Raw genomic sequence first — 23319 nt, 5'->3', positions numbered from 1 at the left:
CCCCCAAACCTGTCCCTCCCAGCCTGTCTCTCTCTCTCTTTCTCTCCCTCTGCTCCTTCTGACCTGAAATCATACAGATGAGGGGAGGCCCATTGGCTCATTGTCTCCGCTCTGTCCCTTCCTCGGGAGCAAATGAGCCTGAGTTTTGAGGAGAGGAGGTTGCTGATTGCTTAGGGTTCTGTGTGATTGCAGTTGGAAAAGGTAGCAATGCCCTCAGTGCAGAGTTCAGAGAGCTGACTGCAAATTCTGGCGAATGGTCAGTAACATGTGTTTCTTTTTACAGTGGTGTATGAGCACAGATCGAGACTGGAACGCTCATTGCAGAAGGAACGAGGGGAGCACAAAAAGACAAAAGAAGGTTAGATTCTCCGTCAGCTTTATTGTTTATTTCCCCGCAGGATCATGTCCCTTCCCTGGCTTAGACTTCCTCACCTGGGAAGAACCCACTCACGCCTCCTCAGTTCAGTCAAGATTAATTCTGCATGGAATTTTGGTGGTGCAGTAGTTAGCACTGCTGCCTCACAGCGCCAGGGACCCGGGTTCGATTCCACCCTCGGGCGACTGTGTGGAGTTTGAACGTTCTCCCCGTGTCTGCGTGGGTTTCCTCCAGGTGCTCCGGTTTCCTCCCACAGTCCAAAGATGTGCAGGTTAGGTGGATTGGCCATGCTAAATTGCCGGTAGTGTGCAGGGACGTGCAGGCTAGGGGGGTTAGTCGTATTTTCTGAAGAAGGGTCTAGGCCCGAAACGTTAGCCTTCCTGCTGCTCTGATGCTGCTTGGCCTGTTGTGTTCATCCAGCTCTACACTTGTTATCTCAGATTCTCCAGCATCTGCAGTTCCTACTGTCTCTAGTTGTGGGAAATGTTGGGTTACAGGAATGAGGTAGGGGAGTAGGTCTGGGCGGGATGCTCTTCGGAGGGTCAGTGATCCTCGATGGACCGAATGGCCTGCTTAAACACTTGTAGGGATTCTAAGATTTCTAAGAAGCAGGCTGCAGCGTGCAGCCTGTTCAAAATGACACACGGAAAGCTTGAATTTTCGAGATGCTTTGAGAAAATTGTAGTCTGCCTGACTGCACGGGGATAGTTGTGTTAACCCCTGCGGCACTGAGTTGCAGAGAAGGTTTCGGATCTATTTCTGGCCCACGTGCAGTTAACCAAAGCTAAGGTGCAAATTATCCTGATTTATTATCCTGCGGCTCCTACTGGGAATGTTTGAGGCAGTGGGAAATGTTGTTTACACTGGGCTCTCTCACTGGGTTGCAATGAGGCACAGGTTCGCCAGCATAGTCTCTGCCTGGGCTACTGGGTCCCCAAGGTGAGGCCCACTAAACTATTCCCTGTTGCTATTTGGTCAGTGCTGTAGGATGGAGAAATAGCCCAGGCTGCCATTATCCCTGTCGACTGGATGAGAAGAAACTTGTTTTGGGTTTTTGGTGCAGCCAGAATGTATTTTTGTTGACATTCAGCTAATTATAGGATTAGAATACAGAACCGGAGACGTTTGTTATGTCTGCATTTGGGTGGGGTGTGTTTGACTGTAGGGAACAGAGGCAAGGCTGATCCTGGGTTCCTACATTAGGAGTAAACATTGAGCAGGTTTCTGGGTGAATGAACTGTCACAGGTCAGTTCCATTCAGTTGTGCAACACTGCAATGTGGAGCCATCTGGTGGACACACAAATGACCACAGCAAGAAAATGTCGAAAATTTAATTCACCCGTATCCCCTCACTCGGGGAAATATCCCAACCAGGAAAACGGGAGCAGCAGATGCATGAGAATCATAGAATTTCTAAAGCGTAGAAGCAGGCCGTTCGGCCCATTGTGTCCACACGGGACCCTCCAAAGAATATCCCACCCAGACCCATCCCATCTCGCATTTCCCATGGCTAACCCACCTAGCCTGTGCGTCCCTGGACACTATGGTACAATCCACCTAACCTGCACATCTTTGGACTGTGGGAGGAAACCGGAACACCCGGAGGAAACCCACACAGACACTGGGAAAATGTACAATTTCCGCACAGACAGTCGCCCGAAGGTGGAATCAAACTCTGGACCGTGGTGCTGTGAGGTAGCTGTGCTAACCACTGAGCCACTGTGATACCATTTGGAGGCCATTCGATGCCTGCACTATCCCTGTAACCCTGAATTTCCCATGGCTAACCCACTTAGCCTGCGCACCCCTGGACACAGTCGCCCGAGGGTGGAATCGAACCCGATCCCTGGCTCAGTGAGGCAGCAGTGCTAACCACTGAGCCATCCATGATGGTATAAATTTTCCTCCAAGCCATACATATCCTGACTTGGAAGTATGTTGTTCTTTCATTGCTGCTGCAGCAAAATCCTGGAACTCCCTTCCAGCAGTATCTAGGGCCCAATGCCCAGGGTTGTGCGGGAAGGGCTGGCACTGGGACAGGTTTTGGGGCCCAGACCCCAGACATCAGACTAGGAGCAGCACAAGGGCCCATGACTTTTGTCCCAGCTAGCATTCCGTCTAATTTTTTTTTTTCCTTCAGCGCAGACCCCTAGGTCTGTTTGAGGAGTGACCTCTGGAACTGGAATCAGTGCTGTAATCTGTGTCTGTACACTGGTCACCATGCCCGTGTGGAGCTGAGTTGCAGCTTAGAGGCTGCATTGGTCCCAGCCCTAGATGTGCTTTCATCACATGGAATGCAGCAGTTCAAGGCGACAACTCATTTCCTACTTCTTGAAGGAAATTAGGAATGGGCAATAAATGCTGGCCTAACCAGCAACACCCACCTTCTCTGAATGTATTTTTGTTTTAAAAAGCATCCTTTTATGTGACGTTTTACAGCAAGAGAGAATCAAAAGGCTTTTAAAAATATAGGCCACATAACCAACTCCTGGGTATGGTACATTTTAAATTTAGCCCTTTGTATTTCAGGTTTCACTGGCAGGCTTGATATGCAGAAGCTTCAGAAATTAGATCAGTTCAAAATCCAACACATCTTTCAAGGAGATGTTATCAAATTATTTTTCACTGAATTATATCCAAACTTGAATTTCATTTGAGACAGTTTTCTTCCCATCTGTGTCCCGTTCATATCAACACAATTTACTGTAATTTCCTACTTTACTGACGTCTGCCAGTTTGGATTTGAAACTCTTTGCTCCTTCAGCGAAGGCATTTACAAAGATGATTAAACAGCCAAAACCACCATACAGACTCCTGAGGAACACTACTCGTCATGCCTTCTTAGTTAGTTCCATCTCTCTGTCTCCTAATTCCCCTCCCAAATCCTTCTCCTGTGAGTAGCAGACTCTGTCCCACACAGCTCCTCTTGGTAACGAATCCCTAGGACTTTGACAGTGTCTGTGTGTGAGTGTCTGATAACTGGTCAGTTTTGGCTCCTTGGCAAAGCTCTGTTCTCCAAGTCACAAGGTTGCAGGTTCATGTCCCACTCTAAATACCTGAGCGCATTATCCAAATTGACATTTCACTGAGGAAATGCTGGAATATTGGAAATACCTTCTTTTGGTTGACACTCTAAATTGAAGTTCACCTTGCCATCTCAGGTGGACATTGAAAGATCCTGTGGCACTATTTGAAGGCTCTCATAATGTTCTGACTGATGTTTTTTTTCTTCGGTCAACATCACTAAACAACCCATTTGATCCTTTATCTCATTGCTTGTTTGTGGGATCTTGCTGTGTTTAAATTGACTGCAGTGTTTCCTCACTGTGACCACACTACAAAGCTATTTCATTAGCTCTCGAGAGCTTTCTGCAATGTCCAAAAGTTGAGTGGTGATACATAAATGTAATCCCTTTCCTTTTCCGTGCCAACAGTTCCTGCACTGTGTCAGTGTTTGAAGGGAAAGTTCCATAAACATAAAAGTTTGAACTCCACAGTGTTTCCTTCCATTTATTTTCTATGTCCCAGTTCGTGCATTAAATAATTGCCCGCCCTTCCTGGTTGTCCCCAATTGCACAGGACACAACGTATTGTTAACAAAGTACACATATACTTATACTTATTTCTTTGAAAAGGAAATCCTCTGAAGATGTTGAACTAAGTTTGAAGGACCTTTGGTATTTCGGGTGGCAGATCTGTTGGTTTAACTTCTTGCAACAGGAAGTTCTGGGAGTAGGCAGCAAGCCCAGTGCCACCTGAAAGGCAAATAGGACACAATACTTGTGAGATCCCTTCTTCATGTTGCAGTGAAATGTAAACACCTCTAATTTGGGGCTATAAGTAGACGATAGTTACTAATAAATTCTCTAAGGAAGCCAGGATGCGCTTCTTTACCCATGGATTGGTGAGAATATGTAGGTCTGTTTCACCACAAAAAGTGATTGAAGTGAATGGCATTCATGTACAGAAGAAGAAGCTTCAATAAATATGTGGGAGAAAGGAACAGAAGGTTATGTTGATGATGTTCAGTGATGTGGGTGGAACAGGAACATGTTTAACATAAACCCAAGTGTAGGTGCTTTGGGTCTCTTGGCCTGTTTCTGGCCTGTAGAGCCCAGTAGGCTAGTCTCCAGGGAACTCGTGTGTTCACAACGACTACTCAGAGACCCATGTTGCCTTTCTCTCATGTCTACCTTACACTCTCATTCTGTACAATTGTCTTCCTTGTGACTTTGCACCTCCCCAGTTCTCCAATATGATAATGAGCCCAAATGAATGGTAGTGTTTATTGTACACAATGCTGATTGGCTCCCCATTTGGGCTTCCATTTCAAAGAGATTCCCAGCATTAATGGCTGTGCCATCAGCTGCTTGGGTCCCTAACCTTCAGAATTCCTTCCCGAAACCTCGCTATTTCAGCCTCCTCCTTTCAGTTGCTCCTCAACTGAGCATCTGACCACCTCAATTCATCCTCATTTTCTGTTCTCTGACTGCAGACTATCAGTTTAATGAACATTAAAAATTGGTCACCTGTATTAACACCTCGCTCTTTTGCTCACTGTCAACTCTATTGTTTGAAAATACTCCGACCAAGCTCCATGGGTCACTTTACATAAAGACATCGAAGACAGGAGCAGGAGTAGGCTATTCAGCCTCTCTACTCCGCATGGCCATTCAATATGATTTTTTTTTTCCTTTATTCATTTATTGGGATGAGGGCGTCGCTGGCCAGGCAGCATTTATTGTCCATCCCTAATTGCCCAGAGGGCAGTTCAGAGTCAACTACATTGCTGTGGGTCTGGAGTCACATGTAGGCCAGACTAGGTAAGGATGGCAGTTCCCTTCCCTAAAGGGCATTAGTGAACCAGATGGGTTTTTCCGACAATTGGCAGTGGATTCACGGTCATCATTAGCATCTTAATTCCAGATATTTATTGAATTCACATTTCACCATCTGCTGTGGTGGGATTTGAACCTGTGTCCCCAGAACATTATCTGGGTCTCTGAATTAACAGTCCAGCGATTAATACCACTAGGCCATCACATCATCCTACTGATCTTGGCGTTCAACACCCAAATCCCACCCTCCCCCTATATCCATTTACCCACAAGAGCTAAATCTACCTCCTTCTTGGAAACACATAATGTTTTGGCCTCAACTACTTTGTGGCAATGAATTCCACAGGCTCACCACTCTTTGGGTGAAGACATTTCTCCACATCTCAGTCCTGAAAGGTTTACTCCTTATCCTTAACCTAGACACCTGGTCCTGGACTCCCACAGCGTTGGGAACTTCCTTCTCGCACCTAACCTGCCTTGTCCTGTTCGAACTGTATAGGTTTTCTATGTTAAAGATGTTGTATAAATACAAGTTATTATAATAACTGTGGGGAGAATGCTGGGAGGTGCAGTCTTGGTGTTAGCAGTTTGAGCAATAGCTTCCTGTGAGATTATCCATTTGCGTCTAATCTCAATCCTGCGTCAGTCCTTCAAGATAGTGACTCATTGTCAGAATATTGGTGACTGTCAGTGTAATATTTAGAATATTAAAATGATCCTCCTGTGACAGTTTGAATGTAAGTTCATCCTCATTTTCTCTTCCCTTTCTGCAGATTTTTTGGTTTATAAATTGGAAGCTCAAGAGTCATTGAACAAAGAGAAGGTCAGTGATAACAATATTCTGTAATTCTTGAACTATGCGGCTTCTCATTCTAGAACTGATAACTTTATTATCTTCAAACTTCTACCATTTAAAGGGCTTTTAAAATACAAGCCTAGCTACCATAATCTTACTTACATAATCTTTTCTCCTACTATTTTTATTTGCCGTGATATCTCACGTTACGGAGTCATAAAGACATACACCATGGAAACAGACCTTTTGGTCCAACCTGTCCACGCCGACCATGTCCATAAACTAAACAAGTCTCACCTGCCCACATTTGGCCCATATCCTTCCAAATCTTTATTATCCACGTACTTATCCAAATGTCTTTAAACGTTATAACTGTACCCACATCCACCACTTCCTCTGGCAGTTCATTCCACTAACCACACTTGTGTTAAAAAAAAAAGCTGTTCCTCATGTCCTTTTTAAATCTTTGGCCTCTCACCTTAAAAATATGCCTCCTAGTTTTGAACTCCCCACCTCAGGGGAAAAATAAACCTTTGCTACTCACCTTAGCTACGCCCTTCATGATTTTACAAACCTCTGTACGATCACCCCTCAACCTCCTACGCTCCAGTGAGAAAAGTCCCAGCCTATTTTCATAACTCGAACCATCCATTCCTGGCAGCATCCTGGTAAATCTTTTCTGAACTCCCTCCATAATTATGTAGATATTTTCTCATCAATCTGTTCAGAGATGTTATGACAGACCTCTGGAGCAGATGGGACATGAACTCCTGGCTCAGAGGTAGGGACACTACCACTGCAACACCAAAGCCCTTAAAGACTCAGACATGTCCCGTCTTGTATCCAGGCTGATATCTGGCACTGAAGTGACATTGAGGTAATGTGACTTCAGACAGACCATAAAAAGGCCATTGGCAAGTTTAGTGAGCTTTGGTTATTAAATGAAAGATTCTTCAAGTTTGATTGGCACTGTTCCTGACCTGCTCTGAAATTCACACCTAGACAGTATGAATGCTGATTTATATTAAGCTAATGCTCATGCTGCTGTGAGTGAGCTGAGGATTTTTTCACTGTATTGTGTTCTGCCCAATATTCGTTGATCACTCCCAGCCCCTTTCTTAATGATGCAGTGTGTAATGGGAGGGACAAAGAGAGGCAATTTGTGTATATTTGAACTGCGATTGAAATCCAGCCAAACTGCAGTACAAATCTGAGGTATTGCTCTGCTTCTTTTGAACTTGATCTGGCTTAGGCCTTCTTTATACCGGCAGTATTTCTCACTGACTGGACTGGGTGTGCATTTGAATGTTGAGTGATGGTGTAGGAGTGGCTGTGAACACGTTGCTAAGCCTGAGCTCTACCTAACAGATACTGAGTGGTGCACAGGGCAGTTGTGTGCCCTTGTACTGAACGAGAAACTTTCAATCTGCTTTCTGTTTCGGCGAACTGGGCCTTTGTCTTGCACTGAAGGAGATTCTGATTTTTCAGGAGACTGCACACACGCAGTGCCTGGACTGTCTGCTCAGAGAAACAAGACAGTAAACTTGACAGCTGTTCGACAGAGCCGCCACACCAGGAATCGAATCCAGACCTTCGAAGGGTGGAAATGTCTTGGGGATTCTAACAGATTATCTTGCGGTTGGTCGACGGGTAACCACAAACCAGAGCAGTCAGGAACTGATCCTGGGCTCAATGCTGCCTGTCCAAGGGTCAGCATGATTCCTCTGAGAGCAGAGGACTTCTCCTGGAGCATGGCACCGACCCCTCCCTCCTGTAGCCTGTTCCTCTAGCTCTCCCTGTTCCTTTCTGTTTCTCTACCAGTTTCTCTACTCAGTTTCACTACCAATTCTGGGTGTGCTGTTTGGGCAGAAGGATTTGGGATTTGTTTCATTCTAACACAGATTCCCAGCGTGAGACTCTCAGTAACCGAGATATTGAACTAACAACCAGTAACCTCTTCGATCCAGCCCATGTGCTTCCCTCTCTCCTTTTTCATTCTTTTGCTGTGCCTCCACCCATCATCATATAAGTGCCCCCTCTTCCTCCCCTATGCTGTCTTTCTCTCTGTTTTTCTCTCTCTCTTATCTTCACATGAGTTCTCTATTATCTCTCAGTTTGCATGTGTCTCTCCTTTTCATTCTTTCTCTCCCTCTTCCCACCCATCCTTATATGTCCTCTTTCTCCCTTCCCCTGCTCTTTTTCCTTTCATTCTCTCTCTCTCTCTTTTGCTCGCTCATTCTCTCTCTCTCTCTCTCTCTCTCTCTCTCTCTCTCTCTCTCTCTCTGTGTCTCTCTCTCTCTCTCTCTCTCTCTCTATCTGTGTGGCTGGCTGTCAGTTTCCCTGTTTTTTTTTTCTCTGTCTCTGTCCATCAGTACACATCACCTGTCTCCTTCTGTCAGTCTCCCCCCCCCCCCCCCCCCCCCCCTCCCCCTCCATCATCTTTCTGTCTGTGTCTGATTGTCAGTCTGTCTCTCTCTGTGGGTGGGTGTGTGTGTGTGTGTCTCTCTCTCTCTCTCTCTCTCTCTCTCCATATATCCTTATATGAGTCCTTTGGCCACAAGATCTCCCACATGCACTGCCATTAGCTCTTTCTGATTGATGCTTGAGCTAATTTTGGCCTAATCTTTTTATTTATTTTACTGCCTAAGTTATTTCAGAGTCGGTTAAGAGTTGAGCACATTTCTATGGGTCTGGAGTCAGACCAAGTAAGAACAGGTTTCCCTCTCCAAAGGATACTAGTGAATCTAGGTGATTTATTTTTCCTATGATTGTTGATAGTTTCATAGCCATCCTATTACTGAGATTAGCTTTTAATTCCAGATATTAATAATTAATTGATTGTAAATTCCACCAGAACCATGGCAGGATTCGAGCTGATGACCCTTGGCAGCTAACCTGGGCCTTTTGGATTCCTAGACCATTTTCACAATGTGACCATCTCTGAATAAAGTGCCAAACCTTAAACTTAGAACCAGGCCTTCTAGGACTGAATTTAGGAAGCACTTCCTCACATAAAGGATTGTGGATATTAACCCCGGTAAATCTGGTAAGAGTGGAGAATCAGTTAAAAATTGAAAAACTGAAATTGACAGATTTTTGTTCAGCTAGGCTGATACTACCAGGTGAGTTAGTTGCCTTCTTTACAACCTGCTCGGGCTGGGCACAACACAAATGTAATGATCTTTCTAGCACCCAGCTTTAGTTCACTCCAGTTAAAATGTAGTTCACCAGAAACATCAAGGAGCTCATTACAAGGTTTCTTCTCAAGTAAGAAAAGAAATTTATTATTTATTAATGCCAAGAAAAATAATAAAGATCTAACATCAAACACACACAAACAAACCTAAGTACAAAATTAGAAAGGGGTTGGTGTCCAATACAAAAGGGAAGATAAAAGAATATGCAGTCATTAGGGTGTCCTGAAGGTGTAAGGCATTAACCTGAGACCATGGCAGCTTAGCAGTATCTAAGACATTAGTAGTTGTGAAAATTGCAGATATCTTTGAGTTCTTGATATTCAGATATTTAACCAAATTGTTGTCAATGGTGCATTGTACTCCTGATCAGGAGTGAAGAGAGAACATCTTACACTTCCATTTCCCATGTGTTGCTGAAGCAATTGTTTGAAATAGCTCATTAGTATATTCTTATGTCTGGATTTATTGTATTCAACCTAAATAATTGCAGGTGAGTCTTTCATCTCCAACATATGAAACTGATCATAGAAGTGCAAATTGAAAACAGGCGATGAGAGTTTCTTCACACCTGACTTATTTCAGTAATTTTTGATAAGTGTTAATTTCAGTTCATATTGTATTGTTTATTACACCATTGATTTCCTGGAGTTTGGCTCAACCTCTGATCATTTTTAATTCACTGACATTTGTTTCCAAAACCATTTCAGTCTATGAAAGTCCCAGGTATTAAAAACAGATGATGAAAAATGAAAATTAAGTGTCCATATTTCATCACTATTGTGGCAATATTGTTAAGAAATAAAGAACCAAAGTAGGTAGATTTCATTGAAGTAGTCATGTTTATCATGATCTAAGGCTGCACTGTCAAAGATGCTACTATCAGTTCCATACTGTTGCCTCAACCTGGACTTTGATTACTCCAGAATGGAATTTAAACCTCAAATGGGATTGTGACCAACTGTGCCTGAGATTATACTCCAATCTTTAACCAGTTGAAAATTAACTTCAGATTTGCGTAGATCAAGCTTTAAGGATTCAGTTTGGAGATCAGACAAGGGAGAATGGGGGCCTTCAAGTAATATTCTGTTTGGCACGGAGTTTGGAACAATTGAGTTCATGTGATGACACAGTAGTCGAAATGGTGAACTTTACACTGTCGATCATGCATAGTTTCCCCTTCTGTATAACTGTACCTTGCTTTTTTTTCAAAAAAAAGCAGTGTGAGGCTGTAAGGAAGATCTGGATTGAGCTGAGGTTGTGTGTAGGGAGGGAAGGGGAACAGGTGGCTGTGACTGTATACATAGGATTTTATGCGTGGTGTAATGTATGGTGTTCAGTGCAGCTATATATAAAACATTAGCAAAAAGTAGATAAACATTCCGTTTGTAAAGTTCATTAATTGTACATAAATAATTGAGGATTCGATGAAATCAACCTGACAATGTACGATATATGAACTTTATTACAAAATGCAGAGTGCAATAAACTTTTCATTTCTAGTCTATAAATTAATGAAAGCCGTAATGGAATTATTCATGTGCTGAAATGATCATAATTTTGTTATCCTCTTATTATTATATATTTATTTTAATAATTGTCTATAACTGTTCTGAACTGCTGTTTGTTTTATTTGGATTGCAGTCACAATTCTTCACCTGACATCATGATAGTTTTTTTCATAAACCGATTATCTATCCATCAAGCTATCAGAAAGGGATGCTGAAGTGTAACAGCAAGAGAGAAGATACTTGCGATGTTGGAAAGGATAGAAATAAAGAGAAGTTCCTTAGAAGATTGGCACTAGTCCAAGTAGAATAGTCACATGGTCCAGACGAGTTGCACACGAGGTGTCTGAGGACGGTACAGATAGAAATAGTGGAGATTCTGACCACAATTCTCTAATCGTCCCTAGGTATGGAGCTAGTGTCCGAGGACTAGAGGATTGTAAACATTATACCATCCCTACTGAGAAACGGGAAGAGGAATAAACCCAATCTAATGTTAATGTTTAGAAAACATTTGGAGACAGCAATTCTGAAGAAAGTTAATTTAATTGTTGTGAGGTGATAAATGAAAGTCCATAATGATTTAAAGTCAGATTGTTTTTGATGAATTTGATCATTATTTTGAGTAACACCATTAATGCTGTTGATTTTGTAGAAGTAAGTTTTCAAAAGAAGTTTGATACAATCCCACCTGTTAGGAAAATTAAATGTACTCTAATGGAAATGAAAATGTTAATGATGATTAAAATACATAATGATTTAATTCTGGCCTTAGCAGAGGCCAGAGACCCTGAGAAGAGAACAATGGAAGAAGTGTATTCAAAATCAGTCTTCTCTCCAGTGGAATGTAAATAGGAGTTTGATGGAGCTTCTAAGAGCTTGACATTAGTCAATCTTGAATCAGGTGGAGTCAAAGAAGCAGCAGACTCAGAGTAAGGACAGTGTAGCTTTGTAGAGCAATGTCAAGAGTGCAGACTAAACACCCAAACCTTGTGCTAGGCCAATCCATGGGGCAGAGCAACAAAGCTTTGAATCTGAGGTCACAATTCGAACTATAGATGCAACTCAAACCACATGGAATCGAACTGACAAAAGGCCAATTGTCACTGGAAAGTCTATAATCCTCATCATTGGTTTTATTTTAGAACTAGATTGACCAGATTCGAAAGATTGGTTGTGGAGGAAGTGCCTCTGTGTACCGCTTGGCATGTGCTTATTGCTGCTGTCTCTGGAAAAGCTAAGGGCTCCAAGGAACATCATTGGAAGAAATAGTTGGCAGGGAAATAGGAAGACATCAAGAAAATTGAACTAGCTAGATTACTCTTCGAAAAATTTGTACAGACTCGATGGACCAAATGGTCACCTTCTGTGTTGTATTGTTTGCTGATTCTATAAGTGTTGTTCACTTCTCTTGCAGCAAGATGCCATGAACCGGTATGGTGCCCTAACTTCCCAGCATAAGATACTGAAGGTGAGTGACACCATAGTTACTGGAACCATCGACAAACCTGCATTTCTTCTCAAACAACAAACCCTGTGGGATTTTGGAGGTTGTGCTAGTGCCAATAAGATTGGTTGCATCGAGCCTCCATGTCGAAGGTTCGGCTAAAGTATATTAACGTGTGGAAAGCAGTGTGAGGAACCGCACAGTCCCAGCCTAATTCTCACTATGTCATGCTGTGCTGAGAAAGAAGGTCCTTCATGGACTCCAGACAGTCCTGCAGCAATTGCCTGGACCCAAAGTTCCTGCCCTGTTTTTGTACAGGCTGTAGCTTCTTTGTTCCACATTACCTACTGTCAGTGTTAGCTGGAGCAGGGATGACTCTGTGGGATAGCTGGAGGTAATTTAGAGCGATAATTGAACACATGTCTTGTTTCCACCAGAAAGCCTTCTGTTCTGAATCTCACTCATCTGTTTGGTCTTTGTTTCATGCCGCTTGTCACTTTGTTGCTCATAAGAACATAAGAACAGGAGCAGCAGTAGGCCATCTGTGCCTGCTCCGCCATTCAATAAGATCATGGCTTATTCTGAGATTATGCCCTCTGGTGCTAAACTCTCCGAGAAGGGGAAACCCCTTTCGACATCTACCCTGTCAACTCCCTCAAAAAGCTTGTATGTTTTAATAAGGTCACTCCTCATTCTTCTAAACTCCAATGAGTACAGATCCAATCTCTCCTCATAAGATGGTCCCGCCACCCCTGGTATCAGCCTAGTGATGGTGCGATTGGACTGCCTCAAATGCCAGTATATCCTTCCTTAGATAACTGGACCAAAACTGTTCAGTTTTACGAAAAGAACAAGTTCATTTTGAATGGAAAAAGTTAACTTATCAACAGTCTTGTACAGCTTTAGTCATGTGATCAGGCTGATATGAAATTGTAGTTTTCTCTAGTTGCTGCATTGACATCAATTCTCTCAGATTCTGCCTTTGGAAGTACGTGAATGACTGGCTACCAAGGATGTTGTGGGGAGCGTTTACTTTTGTCCCTTAAATTATTAATACTTCATCTCAGATCATTTTTCTACAAACTTCATAATTGGTCAATGTCATTATCAGTACATTTTAGTTGAATGTCGAGTTGCCAGTGTTGGACTGGGGTGGACAAGGTCAGAGATCACACGACACCAAATTATAGTCCAAAAGGTTTATTTGAAATTATAAGCTTTCGGAGTGCTGGTCCTTTGTCAGCTGACTTAAAGACATTGTCCTTTCAGATGACTGTTTTTTACCTATATTCTACCTTTAGCTATCTGAATTTGCACAGCCGTGTATTCTTCAGTTTTGTCCTTGAGATATTAAGACTAGAATTTCTATTTTATGCTTATTTTATCTGACTCGGTGTTCTTCCAAAATAGCAGAAGTATATTAGTACATTTTAAACTAAATGCTATTTGAAAATGCAACTCAGCCTTAATTTTTTAGAAATGATTTAATCCTTTATACTACTACTTCAATTAAAGTTAAATTGAGGTACATTATTTTGTCAATCATACATTTCTGACTGGTTGCTAATTATTAAATAAACCTGCGCATGAAGAGTTATAAAATGGCTTCAGATTGGCAGTGTTATCACAAAGTGGCACTTTCTCAAAGATGGATATTAGTGGTTCCTTTCCCTTATTAAACTTAGCAAAATACTTGTTTTGTTAAAAGTCTCAACGAATACCAGATTAACTAAATCTTAAATTATAATCCAAAACCCAGCATTACTTGGACAGCTTTCCCTTCAGTCCATACAACACAACCTCATCCAAATGGCCATTCATGGTGTGTGAGACGAGATAGTGAAGCTCTGGACTGCTTGACCTTCCAGACCAGCCTTGCCCTGTTCTCACGAGCACCCACATGCACTCAGTGTCCGACAAAGGTCCTTGGAACCTTGTTCAGGAGTTGAAAACTTCTCTATTATTTTCCCCTTCCTGAACAAGATCGTTGAACATGGCATCTGCTGGGGAGACTGCCCACATCCATTCATTCCAGTTTCTGATACACTATTCTACTATCTGGGCTAAAGTTGTTTTTTCCTATTTCACTTGTGGGACATAGATGTCTCTGGCTGGCTAGCGTTTATTGCCCGTCCCTAGTAGCGATTGATATGACTGAATGGCTTGCTAGGCCATTTCACAGGGCAGTTGAGAGTCAATCACATTGCTGTGGGTCTGGAGTCACATGTAGGCAAGACCAGAAGAGAATGGCAGCTTTCCTTCCCTGAATAACAAATGGGTTTTTCTGACAATCATTTCATGATCATCAGTAGATTCTTAATTCCACATATCTTTTATTGAATATAAATTCTATCTGTCATGGCAGGATTCAAACCTGGGTCCCCAGAGTATTAGCTGAGTTTCTGGATTAATGGTCTAGCAATAACACTACTAGGCCATCGCCTCCCCTATGTTGTATTAAGCTGGGGTTGGTTTGGGGTAAGGTGCTGTTGTTGATGCTTAGGGCTGTTAGAGTGAAATGTTTGTACCGATCCTGGAGCTGACCCTGACTACTGCCTTTACAGAACCAGCACGATGAAATAAAAAAACAGCTTTTGGATCTGCAGCTTCAGCACAACAGCCTTCGGCTAGAGCACAGGAAAGCAGCAGAGACGCACAACCAGCGCTACCTGCAGCTTAATCAACAGAAAGACCTAGAAATCAGTACCTTACAAGGTGTGTGGAAAGCATCTGACTCACCCCGGCTCTTGGGGGCCCTCTGACCTTGGAGCTGTGCACGTATCTGTCGAATAACTTATTGCACTATAACATAATGCCTCTGCCTGAATGTGTGATTTCTGTCTCTTTCATTCTCCTTCACTCCATCTTTCATGTTCTCTCCCTCTCTATGTGACTAGTCACATAGAGGATCTTTAATGTAGCAAACTGATCATGAACAGGATTTGTAACTTGAACAAAAACGTACTAAAGCACCCTTCTATGGGAGCTGCTGGAAGAGAATGTGAATCGATGAACGAAAGTGTCCTCCTTTTGAGCACTTTTGTGTGATCAGCTGTAAGCCTGAAAAAGCAATGCTGATTGTGACCGTCCATGGAACTTAAAAACTTGGCAAAACCTTGTCAGAATGCTATATCTGGTAGAATCTTCCTCGGGGGACTTAGGCAGCAGGGGAAAAGCTCCAAAACGAGGACAAATTTTTTAATGAAGATCTTGTGTTTTTGATTTTGGAATAAGACACAAAGTCTTCATCACACAATTTGTCCTCGTTTTGGAGCTTTTCCCCTGCTGCCTAATTCCCCCGAGGAAGATTTTACCAGACATAGCAGTGTGATGAGGTTTTGCCAAGTCTTTGATTTTGGAATAAAATCAAAAAAGCATTGAGCACTTGCTTAGCTGTTTGGACTTTAATGGAGATGACTTACTTGTTGTGTTTAAACATAACTGTTTCAGCCAAGTTCAGTGCAGGAAACTGGAGCGTATTTGAACTATTGGAACTTGAGAGTGACCTTTGTCATTTCCATTTTTTTAAGCCAGAATATGAAGCAGGGGGAAGGAATCTGATTTGCTGTCTCGGCTTACTTTTCTCTCTTTTCCTTAAACACGTACCACCTCCAGCTCTGCCTGCCAACCTCATGTGATTTCTGGCTTTGTTACCTGGGCTGTTCTGTCTCTCTCTTTACTTTTGCTGTCTTTTTGCTTCTTGCTACAGATTCCTCATTGACCAGAGTTTCAATTTCTTTCCTTCCAGATAGCATCAACAAGCTGAAACATGAGAGCAAGCAACTGCGGAGGGCCCATCAGGACATGCACCAACAGCTCGCCAATGCACAGGTAAAGGGGCGATGAATGAGTGGCATTTGTTCCCCTGAAGAAGTGCATTTTCCCCCTTCCCACCCAACACTGAGGTTCCCGCACTTTGTTTTCATTAGCTCCTTTCATAGATTCATCAACACAGTTGCATAATTCAGTGTAATTATAGTTTGAAGGTTTTATTTCCAGATCTATTACAACTACTGCAGTCCAGAATACTTCAGCAATCTTCTCACTTCACCCTGCTCCCTTTTTAATTCATCCATTCAATGTGGGCATCAAGGCCAGAATTTATTGCCTGTTCCTAATTGTTCTTAAGATGGTGATGGTGAGCAGCCTTCTTGAACTGTGCAGTTCACGTGTTGTAGGTAAACCCACAATGGTGTTAGGGAGGGATTTCCTGTATTTTGTCCCAGCGACACCAGAGGACCAACGATATATTTCCAAGTCAGGATGGTGAGCGGCTTGAAGGGAAACTTGCTAGGCATCTCCAACTTCAAGATGGAAGTGGTCATGGGATTGGAAGGTGCTATCTAAGGACCTTTTGGTGAATTTCTCCTGTTCACTTATCAGGATTCTCTGGCTGGGAAGATCTTTGGAATGACTCCCACATTTTTTTTTTTTGCTGGAAGTTTGGTAAAGCAGGAGCAGATTTGAAGAATTTCTCAAACTACATTTGGCTCCTCCCCTCACCCCTTGCTAACTTAACTTTTGCCCTCATGAATTGATTCAAATTATTAACCCTGAGCATATTTTGGCTCTGGGCCAAGTTATGCCCCCATTCAGTTGTTTGGGTGGATGAACATGAGCAAGAGCCCCAACACTGACTCTTGTGAAGCTCCCACTGGTCCAGCTTAATATTTGTCCTCTTATCCCAGCAGACTGAATTTCTTTTTCATGGTGTTCCATTTGGCCACTTGCCCAGCGCTCTTTGACAATTCCCAGTTTTGAACATAAACCACATACTCCCATCACCAACCCTGAAGGCTATGTCCTCCAATAATTCAACCTGGTATGGCAGATCCTCTGCCTCCTCAAATCATTCTGACAGTAAAGGATTGTTACAAAATCCCAAATGATCCATTGGTATCCCCTTTAAGCACCAAAAAGCTGCTGTCATTGCCTCGTCTATCCCATATGTGATTCCAGTCCCAGACAGAAGTCTGCTTGCCTTGTCTAAGTTTTTTTTTCTTCTGTTAACTACAGTTGACAGTCCATGCTGTCTCTCCATTCCAACCATGGTCCAACCAATCAACCATATAAATTGGTGTTCCATTTCCAAGTTTGGTTTTTTGTGTGTTAGTCCTGATGACAGCAACTCAAAAGGTTTTGACTTCATGTCTCAATTTAGCAATCACCAAATACAGAATACATTTGGTCGAAGACTAGGAATCTGTCAGGGTGGCACAGTGCGTTAGTAGTTAACAATGCTGCCTCTCAGCACCAGGGACCCAAGTTCAGTTCCACTCTCGGGAGACTGTCTGTGTCGAGTTGGCACGTTCTCCCTGTGTCTGTGTGGGCTTTCTGCGAATGCTCCGGTTTCCTCCCACAGTCCAATTGGGTGGATTAGCCATGCTAAATTGCCCATAGTGTCTAGGAATGTGCAGGCTAGGTGAATTAGCCATGGGAAATGCAGGGTTACAGGGATAGGGTAGGGAGGTGGGTCTGGGTGGGATGCTCTCTGGAGGGCCGGTGTGGACTCGATGGGCCGAATGGCCTGCTTCCACCCTTTAGGGATTCTAGGAGTTGAAAAGCCCTAATTTTACACCAGTGGAAGAGAGGATAGTTGGAGGGGAAGGTTGAACTTTACATGAATCTTGCACCTCATATTACAGATCCCTGGGCTGAAGAGATTGGGGTCTGTTAAGAAACAGGGTGACTTTGCATTATGTTTTCTAATGACGAATAGATCAAAGGTTTGCAGTATAATGTGGTGTTGCAGCGCAGGATTACTATTGGAGTCCCTACAGTGTGGAAACAGGCCCTTTGGCCCAACAAGCGCACACCAACCCTCAGAGAATCCCACCCAGACCCAGCCCCCTATAACCCACCTAATCTACACATCCCTGGACACTACGGGGAATTTAGCATGGCCAATCCACCTAGGCTGCACATCCTTGGACTGTAGGAGGAAACTGGAGCACCCAGAGGAAACCCATGCAGACACGGGGAGAATGTGTAAATTCCACACAGACAATCATCCGAGGCTGGAATTGAAAGCAGGTCCCAGGTCCCTGCTGCTGTGAGGCAGCAGTGCTAACCACGGAGCCACCATGCCACCCTATTCTGGTGAAATGTTGTGATGTAATTGCAATTTCACTATAGTTCCAACGTAGTGTTGCAATGCATCGCTGTAGATCTGATGCAGTGTTGCAGTGCATGGCTGTGGTTTTGGTGTGGTGTTTGTGGTACATGGCTGTTGTGCAATGTTACAATGCAAAGTTGTGTTTCTGGCACAGTTTTGTGATGCATGGCTGTGGACTGGCGCAGTGTTGTGGTTCTGGCACGATGCATGACTGTGATTCCGAGGCAGTCTTGCAGACTGTAGTTCTGGTTCAGTGTTGCAGTTTCAGTGTAGTGTTGTGATGCAGGGTCACAGTTACAACACGTGGTTGCTGTACAGGTCTGACATTGAAGTGCTGGATTGCAGTAATGGTATTTGGATTCTGTACAAAACTTCAGATAAGAAAATGTTTGTTAAAGATCAGCTTTATTGGCAAAAAGGACAATCAATAATTTAGAATGTAAAGTTACAAGATTTATCATTAACAAAGATTAATATGACTAATTGAGGTATGGTTTGTTAAACAAGTCCAACACAGGTTGGTCTATCTTTCTATGGATCTCAAGACTTCTGTGGTCTTCACTTGACCCAAGACATTCTTCAAGATTTTAATTTGATCAACCTAACTCTGACATAGAAACAAAATCCCTTCGCAGCTTCAACTCTCATTTCCCAGTCTTCCTTGGCTACTGTCGCCGCACATTTCTCAGAAACTTGTTGAGTGCCTCTCGCTGTATGTGTCATTGTCTCACACTGTCTGTCTCCCTCTGTCTCTCACTGTAAACTTCACAAATGCTGCTGATTGCTTTCAATAGAAAGCAATTTCTAAATGAAGTCTGTTCACTTTCTCTTAATTGTCTTTAGCTGTAATACTGGATTCTTATACTGATCTAGATTTCTTATGGCAAACCCCCCAAACCATGCCAATGTCCCTGGCAAATGCCAACTTCCTAGCAAGTGCTCCACTGCTAACTCCTAGCCCTTTCACCTGGTGACAGCTCATAGCAAGTGTCTTTTTAACAAATTCTATTCCTTTTGACAGATACTTCCCCTTGGCTAGTGCAAAGCCTTCTGGCAGGTGTCCCATTTTTTTTCCCTGTTTTGCAGGAAGCTTTTACAACATTTGGCCCAGGCAGTGTATCTGTGGCAAGACAACTCATCATATTACCTAAGTATTTATAATAATTCACCAATGGGAAGTATGTTCCTGACATCCTTACAACGATTCGATCTTAACTTTTACCTGATATCTAGCCATTGGGTCATTCTTCTGGCCAAGCATTATTCCAGTTTGTCTTCTATTTACTAATAATGCTGAACACACTGGAGTACAAATGTAAAATGCATCCAAAATTACAATCCCCTTTCACTCTTGTGTTTTTTTTCCTCCTTAAAACTGCATTACAGTATTGACACTCAAGACGAATTTAATTTAGCATCTCTTTAACAACATCCCAATAATGCATATGCATTAAGGCTGTCAGTCACTAACCTTGTGTACAGTACACTTCACTGTCTGAAGCCTTATTACTTACACAAATGTGCTAATGAGGTGATGTCTAACACAGTTCAGCAAAGGCTTGCACTGCACCACTGTTTGGCTGTGAAGAAATAGCCAGTGTCCCTTTCTAATGTAGTTTTGTTCAGTCTGTGGTGAACTGGTGATCTGGCTTGGAAAGATGGGTAGATCCTACTATGACTGTCCCTGAGCTCATTTGCTCCGTACAGATCCCCGTTGTTATCCAGTGGTGAATACTGGTCTTGAGCCTGGCTGTGTGCCAGCCTTTGCCTCAACCCCTTGTCGCACCATCTTCGTTAGGTACTGACTGTTCTTTTACGATTGATTGCTTCTGCAGGCCCAGGTGGAAGAGTACAGGCAGCTGAAGGAAGCTCTTCATGCAATGCCAAGCTTCAAAAACCCTGGACTAAATCCAGGCATTCCGCAGGAACATAGTCAGGCACGACAAGAACATCCCCGGGGTCCTGACAGAAACCAGTCACAGGTCGCTGAACAGAAGGTACAGCTAATTTAAGGCAAAATCTTCCATAGAATTTCTCTTCAAGGTTGCCGAGAAACATAAATATTAAGGACAGTTCAAAGCTCTAAGCTATCCTACTGTTGTCAAGACTGGGAACCTTCTCAGTTCCACAGCTGATAAAATTGGGAACTGCACTGTTTGAAATATTTTTGGGTAATATTAGCAAACTTTATTATCGAGAAAGACTGGATGGGAGAATCGGACAAATGCTGTTTTGTTTAAAGATAAATTCTCAGATTTTCCAGAAGTTTGTCCTGCTCAGTGTTTGCCATAAGGGGTGGATTGGCCTGGATTTGATATGCCCTCCCACCCCCATCCCAAGACACACCTGAAGCAGTGACAATAGGGGGAGTAGGGTTTGTAGGCCTGGATCCAGGTGGCAAAGTCAAGGCCAGGCTTCTGCCTCATTCCACACCTTTATTGGTGTCGAGAGAATTGGGATATTTCTCTCGATTGTACGAGTGACCTCTGCAATGAGGAGCTAATAAACCCTTAAGGCAAAGGCTGAACAGTTGACTCTCTGCCGTGATTGCCTGTTCCTTTTCTCCCCTTTGCTGTGCAAAGTGACTGGCTGTGACAATGCTGTGACATCTGAAGCTGGGTATATTTTCCAATGGGATTCTGTTTCCCGATGTCCAGTCTTCAGATTGCACACACAGTTTGGATATAGTCGGGCCTTCGGCTCATTGTAGATTTCCTCTCCCAGCATAACAATCTGCTACCCCTGTCCCCGTCAGTGCTTTAGCATCTATCAGAACAACGGATGCGAGCTTGTCTTAATTCCATCTGAAGGGTGACACCTCTGACAACACAATACGTCCTCAGGATTGCACTAAATTGTCAGCTTAGCTCAGCTCAAATTCGTTGGCCATAAGTTAACTACTGAATTGAGCTGACATCTGAAGTGACAGAAGGATGCCCAGTCCAATCATTTGCTTCTTTTGACCTTGGGAAGACTTTCAGTCAAGGATGATTGGTGACAAAACGTGGGAAACTTGGCTGTTTGCACTTGTTCCAAATTCGGCGCACCTGATTACTTTCCCACAATGCCCCTCCCTATTCACCAACTGGTTCATCTCTTTTAGTTCACCTCTCCTTGGCTCCCACTTTTTGGCTGGTGGAGGTTTCAAACTGAGACTTCCTTGAGTTACCAGAGTTGAGAGGCGCTATGTTATCTGCCTGGGATGATGCGAGTGCTGTTCATCAGGGACAGTGTCACACGTCTGCCTTTAAGCCCAGGGAAATGCTGCTGGCATTTGAAACTCAGTTCCTTGTGGAATCCTCAGATGGCCTTCTCTATTTGAGTGAACACTTAAATCCTTTAACAGGACTTGAATCCGTAACGTCTTGGCTACAGGCTAGACTGAGGCAAACTGGCTCCAAGTCAAATAAGATTCCATGCTCCAGTAGAACTGGGAAGCCCATGTATAATTACATTGAATTTTTTTGTTTTTTTTTCTATTCATTTGTGGGATGTGGGCATCGCTGGCTGGGCCAGCATTTATTGCCTGTCCCTAGCTGCCCTTGAGGAAGGCGATGGTGAGTTGCTTTCTTGAACTGCTGTGGGTTGACCCACAATGTCATTAGTGAGGGAATTCCAGGATTTTGACCCAGCGACAGTGAAGGAATGGTGATATGTTTTCAAGTCAGGACAGTGAGTGGCTTGGAGGGGAACTTGAAGGCGGTGGTGTTCCCATATATCTGCTGCCCTTGTCCTTCTAGATGGAAGTGGTTGTGGGTTTGGAAGGTGCTGTCTGAGGATCTTTGGTGAATTTCTGCAGTGCATCTTGTAGATGGTTCACACTGCTGCTACTGAGCGTCGGTGTTGGAGGGAATGGATGCTTGTGCTTGTAGTGCCAATCAAGCGGGCTGCTTTGTCCAGATGGTGTCAGGCTTCTTGAGTGTTGTTGGGGCTGCACTCACCCAGGCATGTGGGGCGTATTCCATCACACTCCTGACTTGTGCCTCGTAGATCGTGGACAGGCTTTGAGGAGTCAGGAGGTGAGTTACTCGCTGCAGTATTCCTGGCTTCTGGCCTGCTCTTGTAGCCAGTGTGTTTATGTGGTGAGTCCAGTTGAGTTTCTGGTCAATGATATCCCCCACTATCAACATCCTAGGGGTTTCAGTGATGGTAACACCTTTGAATGCCAAGGGATGGTGGTTAAATTGTCTCTTATTCGTGATGGTCATTGCCTGGCATTTGTGTGGCGCGAATGTTACTTGCCACTTGTCAGCCCAAGCCTGGATATTATCCAGATCTTGTTGCATTTGAACATGGATTGCTTCAGTATCTGAGGAGTTGCAAATGGTGCTGAACATTGTGCAATCGTCGGCCAACATTCCCACTTCTGACCTTATGTTGGAGGGAAGGTCATTGAAGCAGCTGAAGATGGTTGGGCCTAGGACACTACCCTGAGGAACTCCTGCAGAGATATCCTGGAGCTGAGATGATTGACCTCCAACAACCACAACCATCTTTCTACCTGTCAGGTAAGACTCTAACCATCGGAGAGTTTGCCCCCGATACCCATTGATTCTAGTTTTGCTAGGGCTCCTTGATTTCAAGTTCTGTCATTCTCACCTCTCCTCTGGAATTGAGCTCTTTTGTCCCTGTTTGAACCAAGGCTGTAATGAGGTCAGGAGCTGAGTGGCCCTGGAGGAACCCAAACTGGGCATCACTGAGCAGGTTATTGCTGGGCAGGTGCTGCTTGATAGCACTGTTGATGTCACCTTCCATCACTTTACTGATGATTGAGAATAGACTGATGGGGCAGTGATCGGCTAGATTGGATTTGTCCTTTTTTTTACGTACAGGACATACTTGGGCAATTTTCCACATTGTCAGGTAGATACCAGTGTTGTTACTGTACTGGAACAGCTTGGCTAAGGGAGCAGCAAATTCTGGAGCACAAGTCTTCAGTGCTATTGCCGGAAGTTGTCAGGGCCTGTAGCCTTTGCAGTAGCCAGTGTCTCCGACTGTTTCTTGATGTCCTGTCGAGTGAATTGAATTGGCTGAAGACTGGTAT

At 43.5% G+C, this 23319-nt stretch overlaps 1 protein-coding gene across 3 annotated transcripts in view; it reads left to right on the top strand.

Moving 5' to 3' along the window:
• LOC109929442 (Golgi integral membrane protein 4-like) overlaps positions 1 to 23319 on the top strand; it is a 65023-nt gene that overhangs the window by 15637 nt on the left and 26067 nt on the right. For all 3 annotated transcript variants that reach the window (XM_048615107.1, XM_020529122.2, XM_048615106.1), the window contains exons 2-7: positions 284 to 358; positions 5989 to 6038; positions 12131 to 12184; positions 14725 to 14875; positions 15909 to 15991; positions 20111 to 20272. In XM_048615107.1, coding sequence (XP_048471064.1) covers positions 284 to 358; positions 5989 to 6038; positions 12131 to 12184; positions 14725 to 14875; positions 15909 to 15991; positions 20111 to 20272 — 575 coding nt within the window. The remainder of the gene's footprint in view (positions 1 to 283; positions 359 to 5988; positions 6039 to 12130; positions 12185 to 14724; positions 14876 to 15908; positions 15992 to 20110; positions 20273 to 23319) is intronic.

Source organism: Rhincodon typus, chromosome 31, assembly GCF_021869965.1.
Source record: "Rhincodon typus isolate 14 chromosome 31, sRhiTyp1.1, whole genome shotgun sequence".
NCBI lineage: Eukaryota > Metazoa > Chordata > Chondrichthyes > Orectolobiformes > Rhincodontidae > Rhincodon > Rhincodon typus.
The sequence above is the reverse complement of the archived record's forward strand: the minus strand, read 5'-3'. Positions and strand labels throughout refer to the sequence as shown.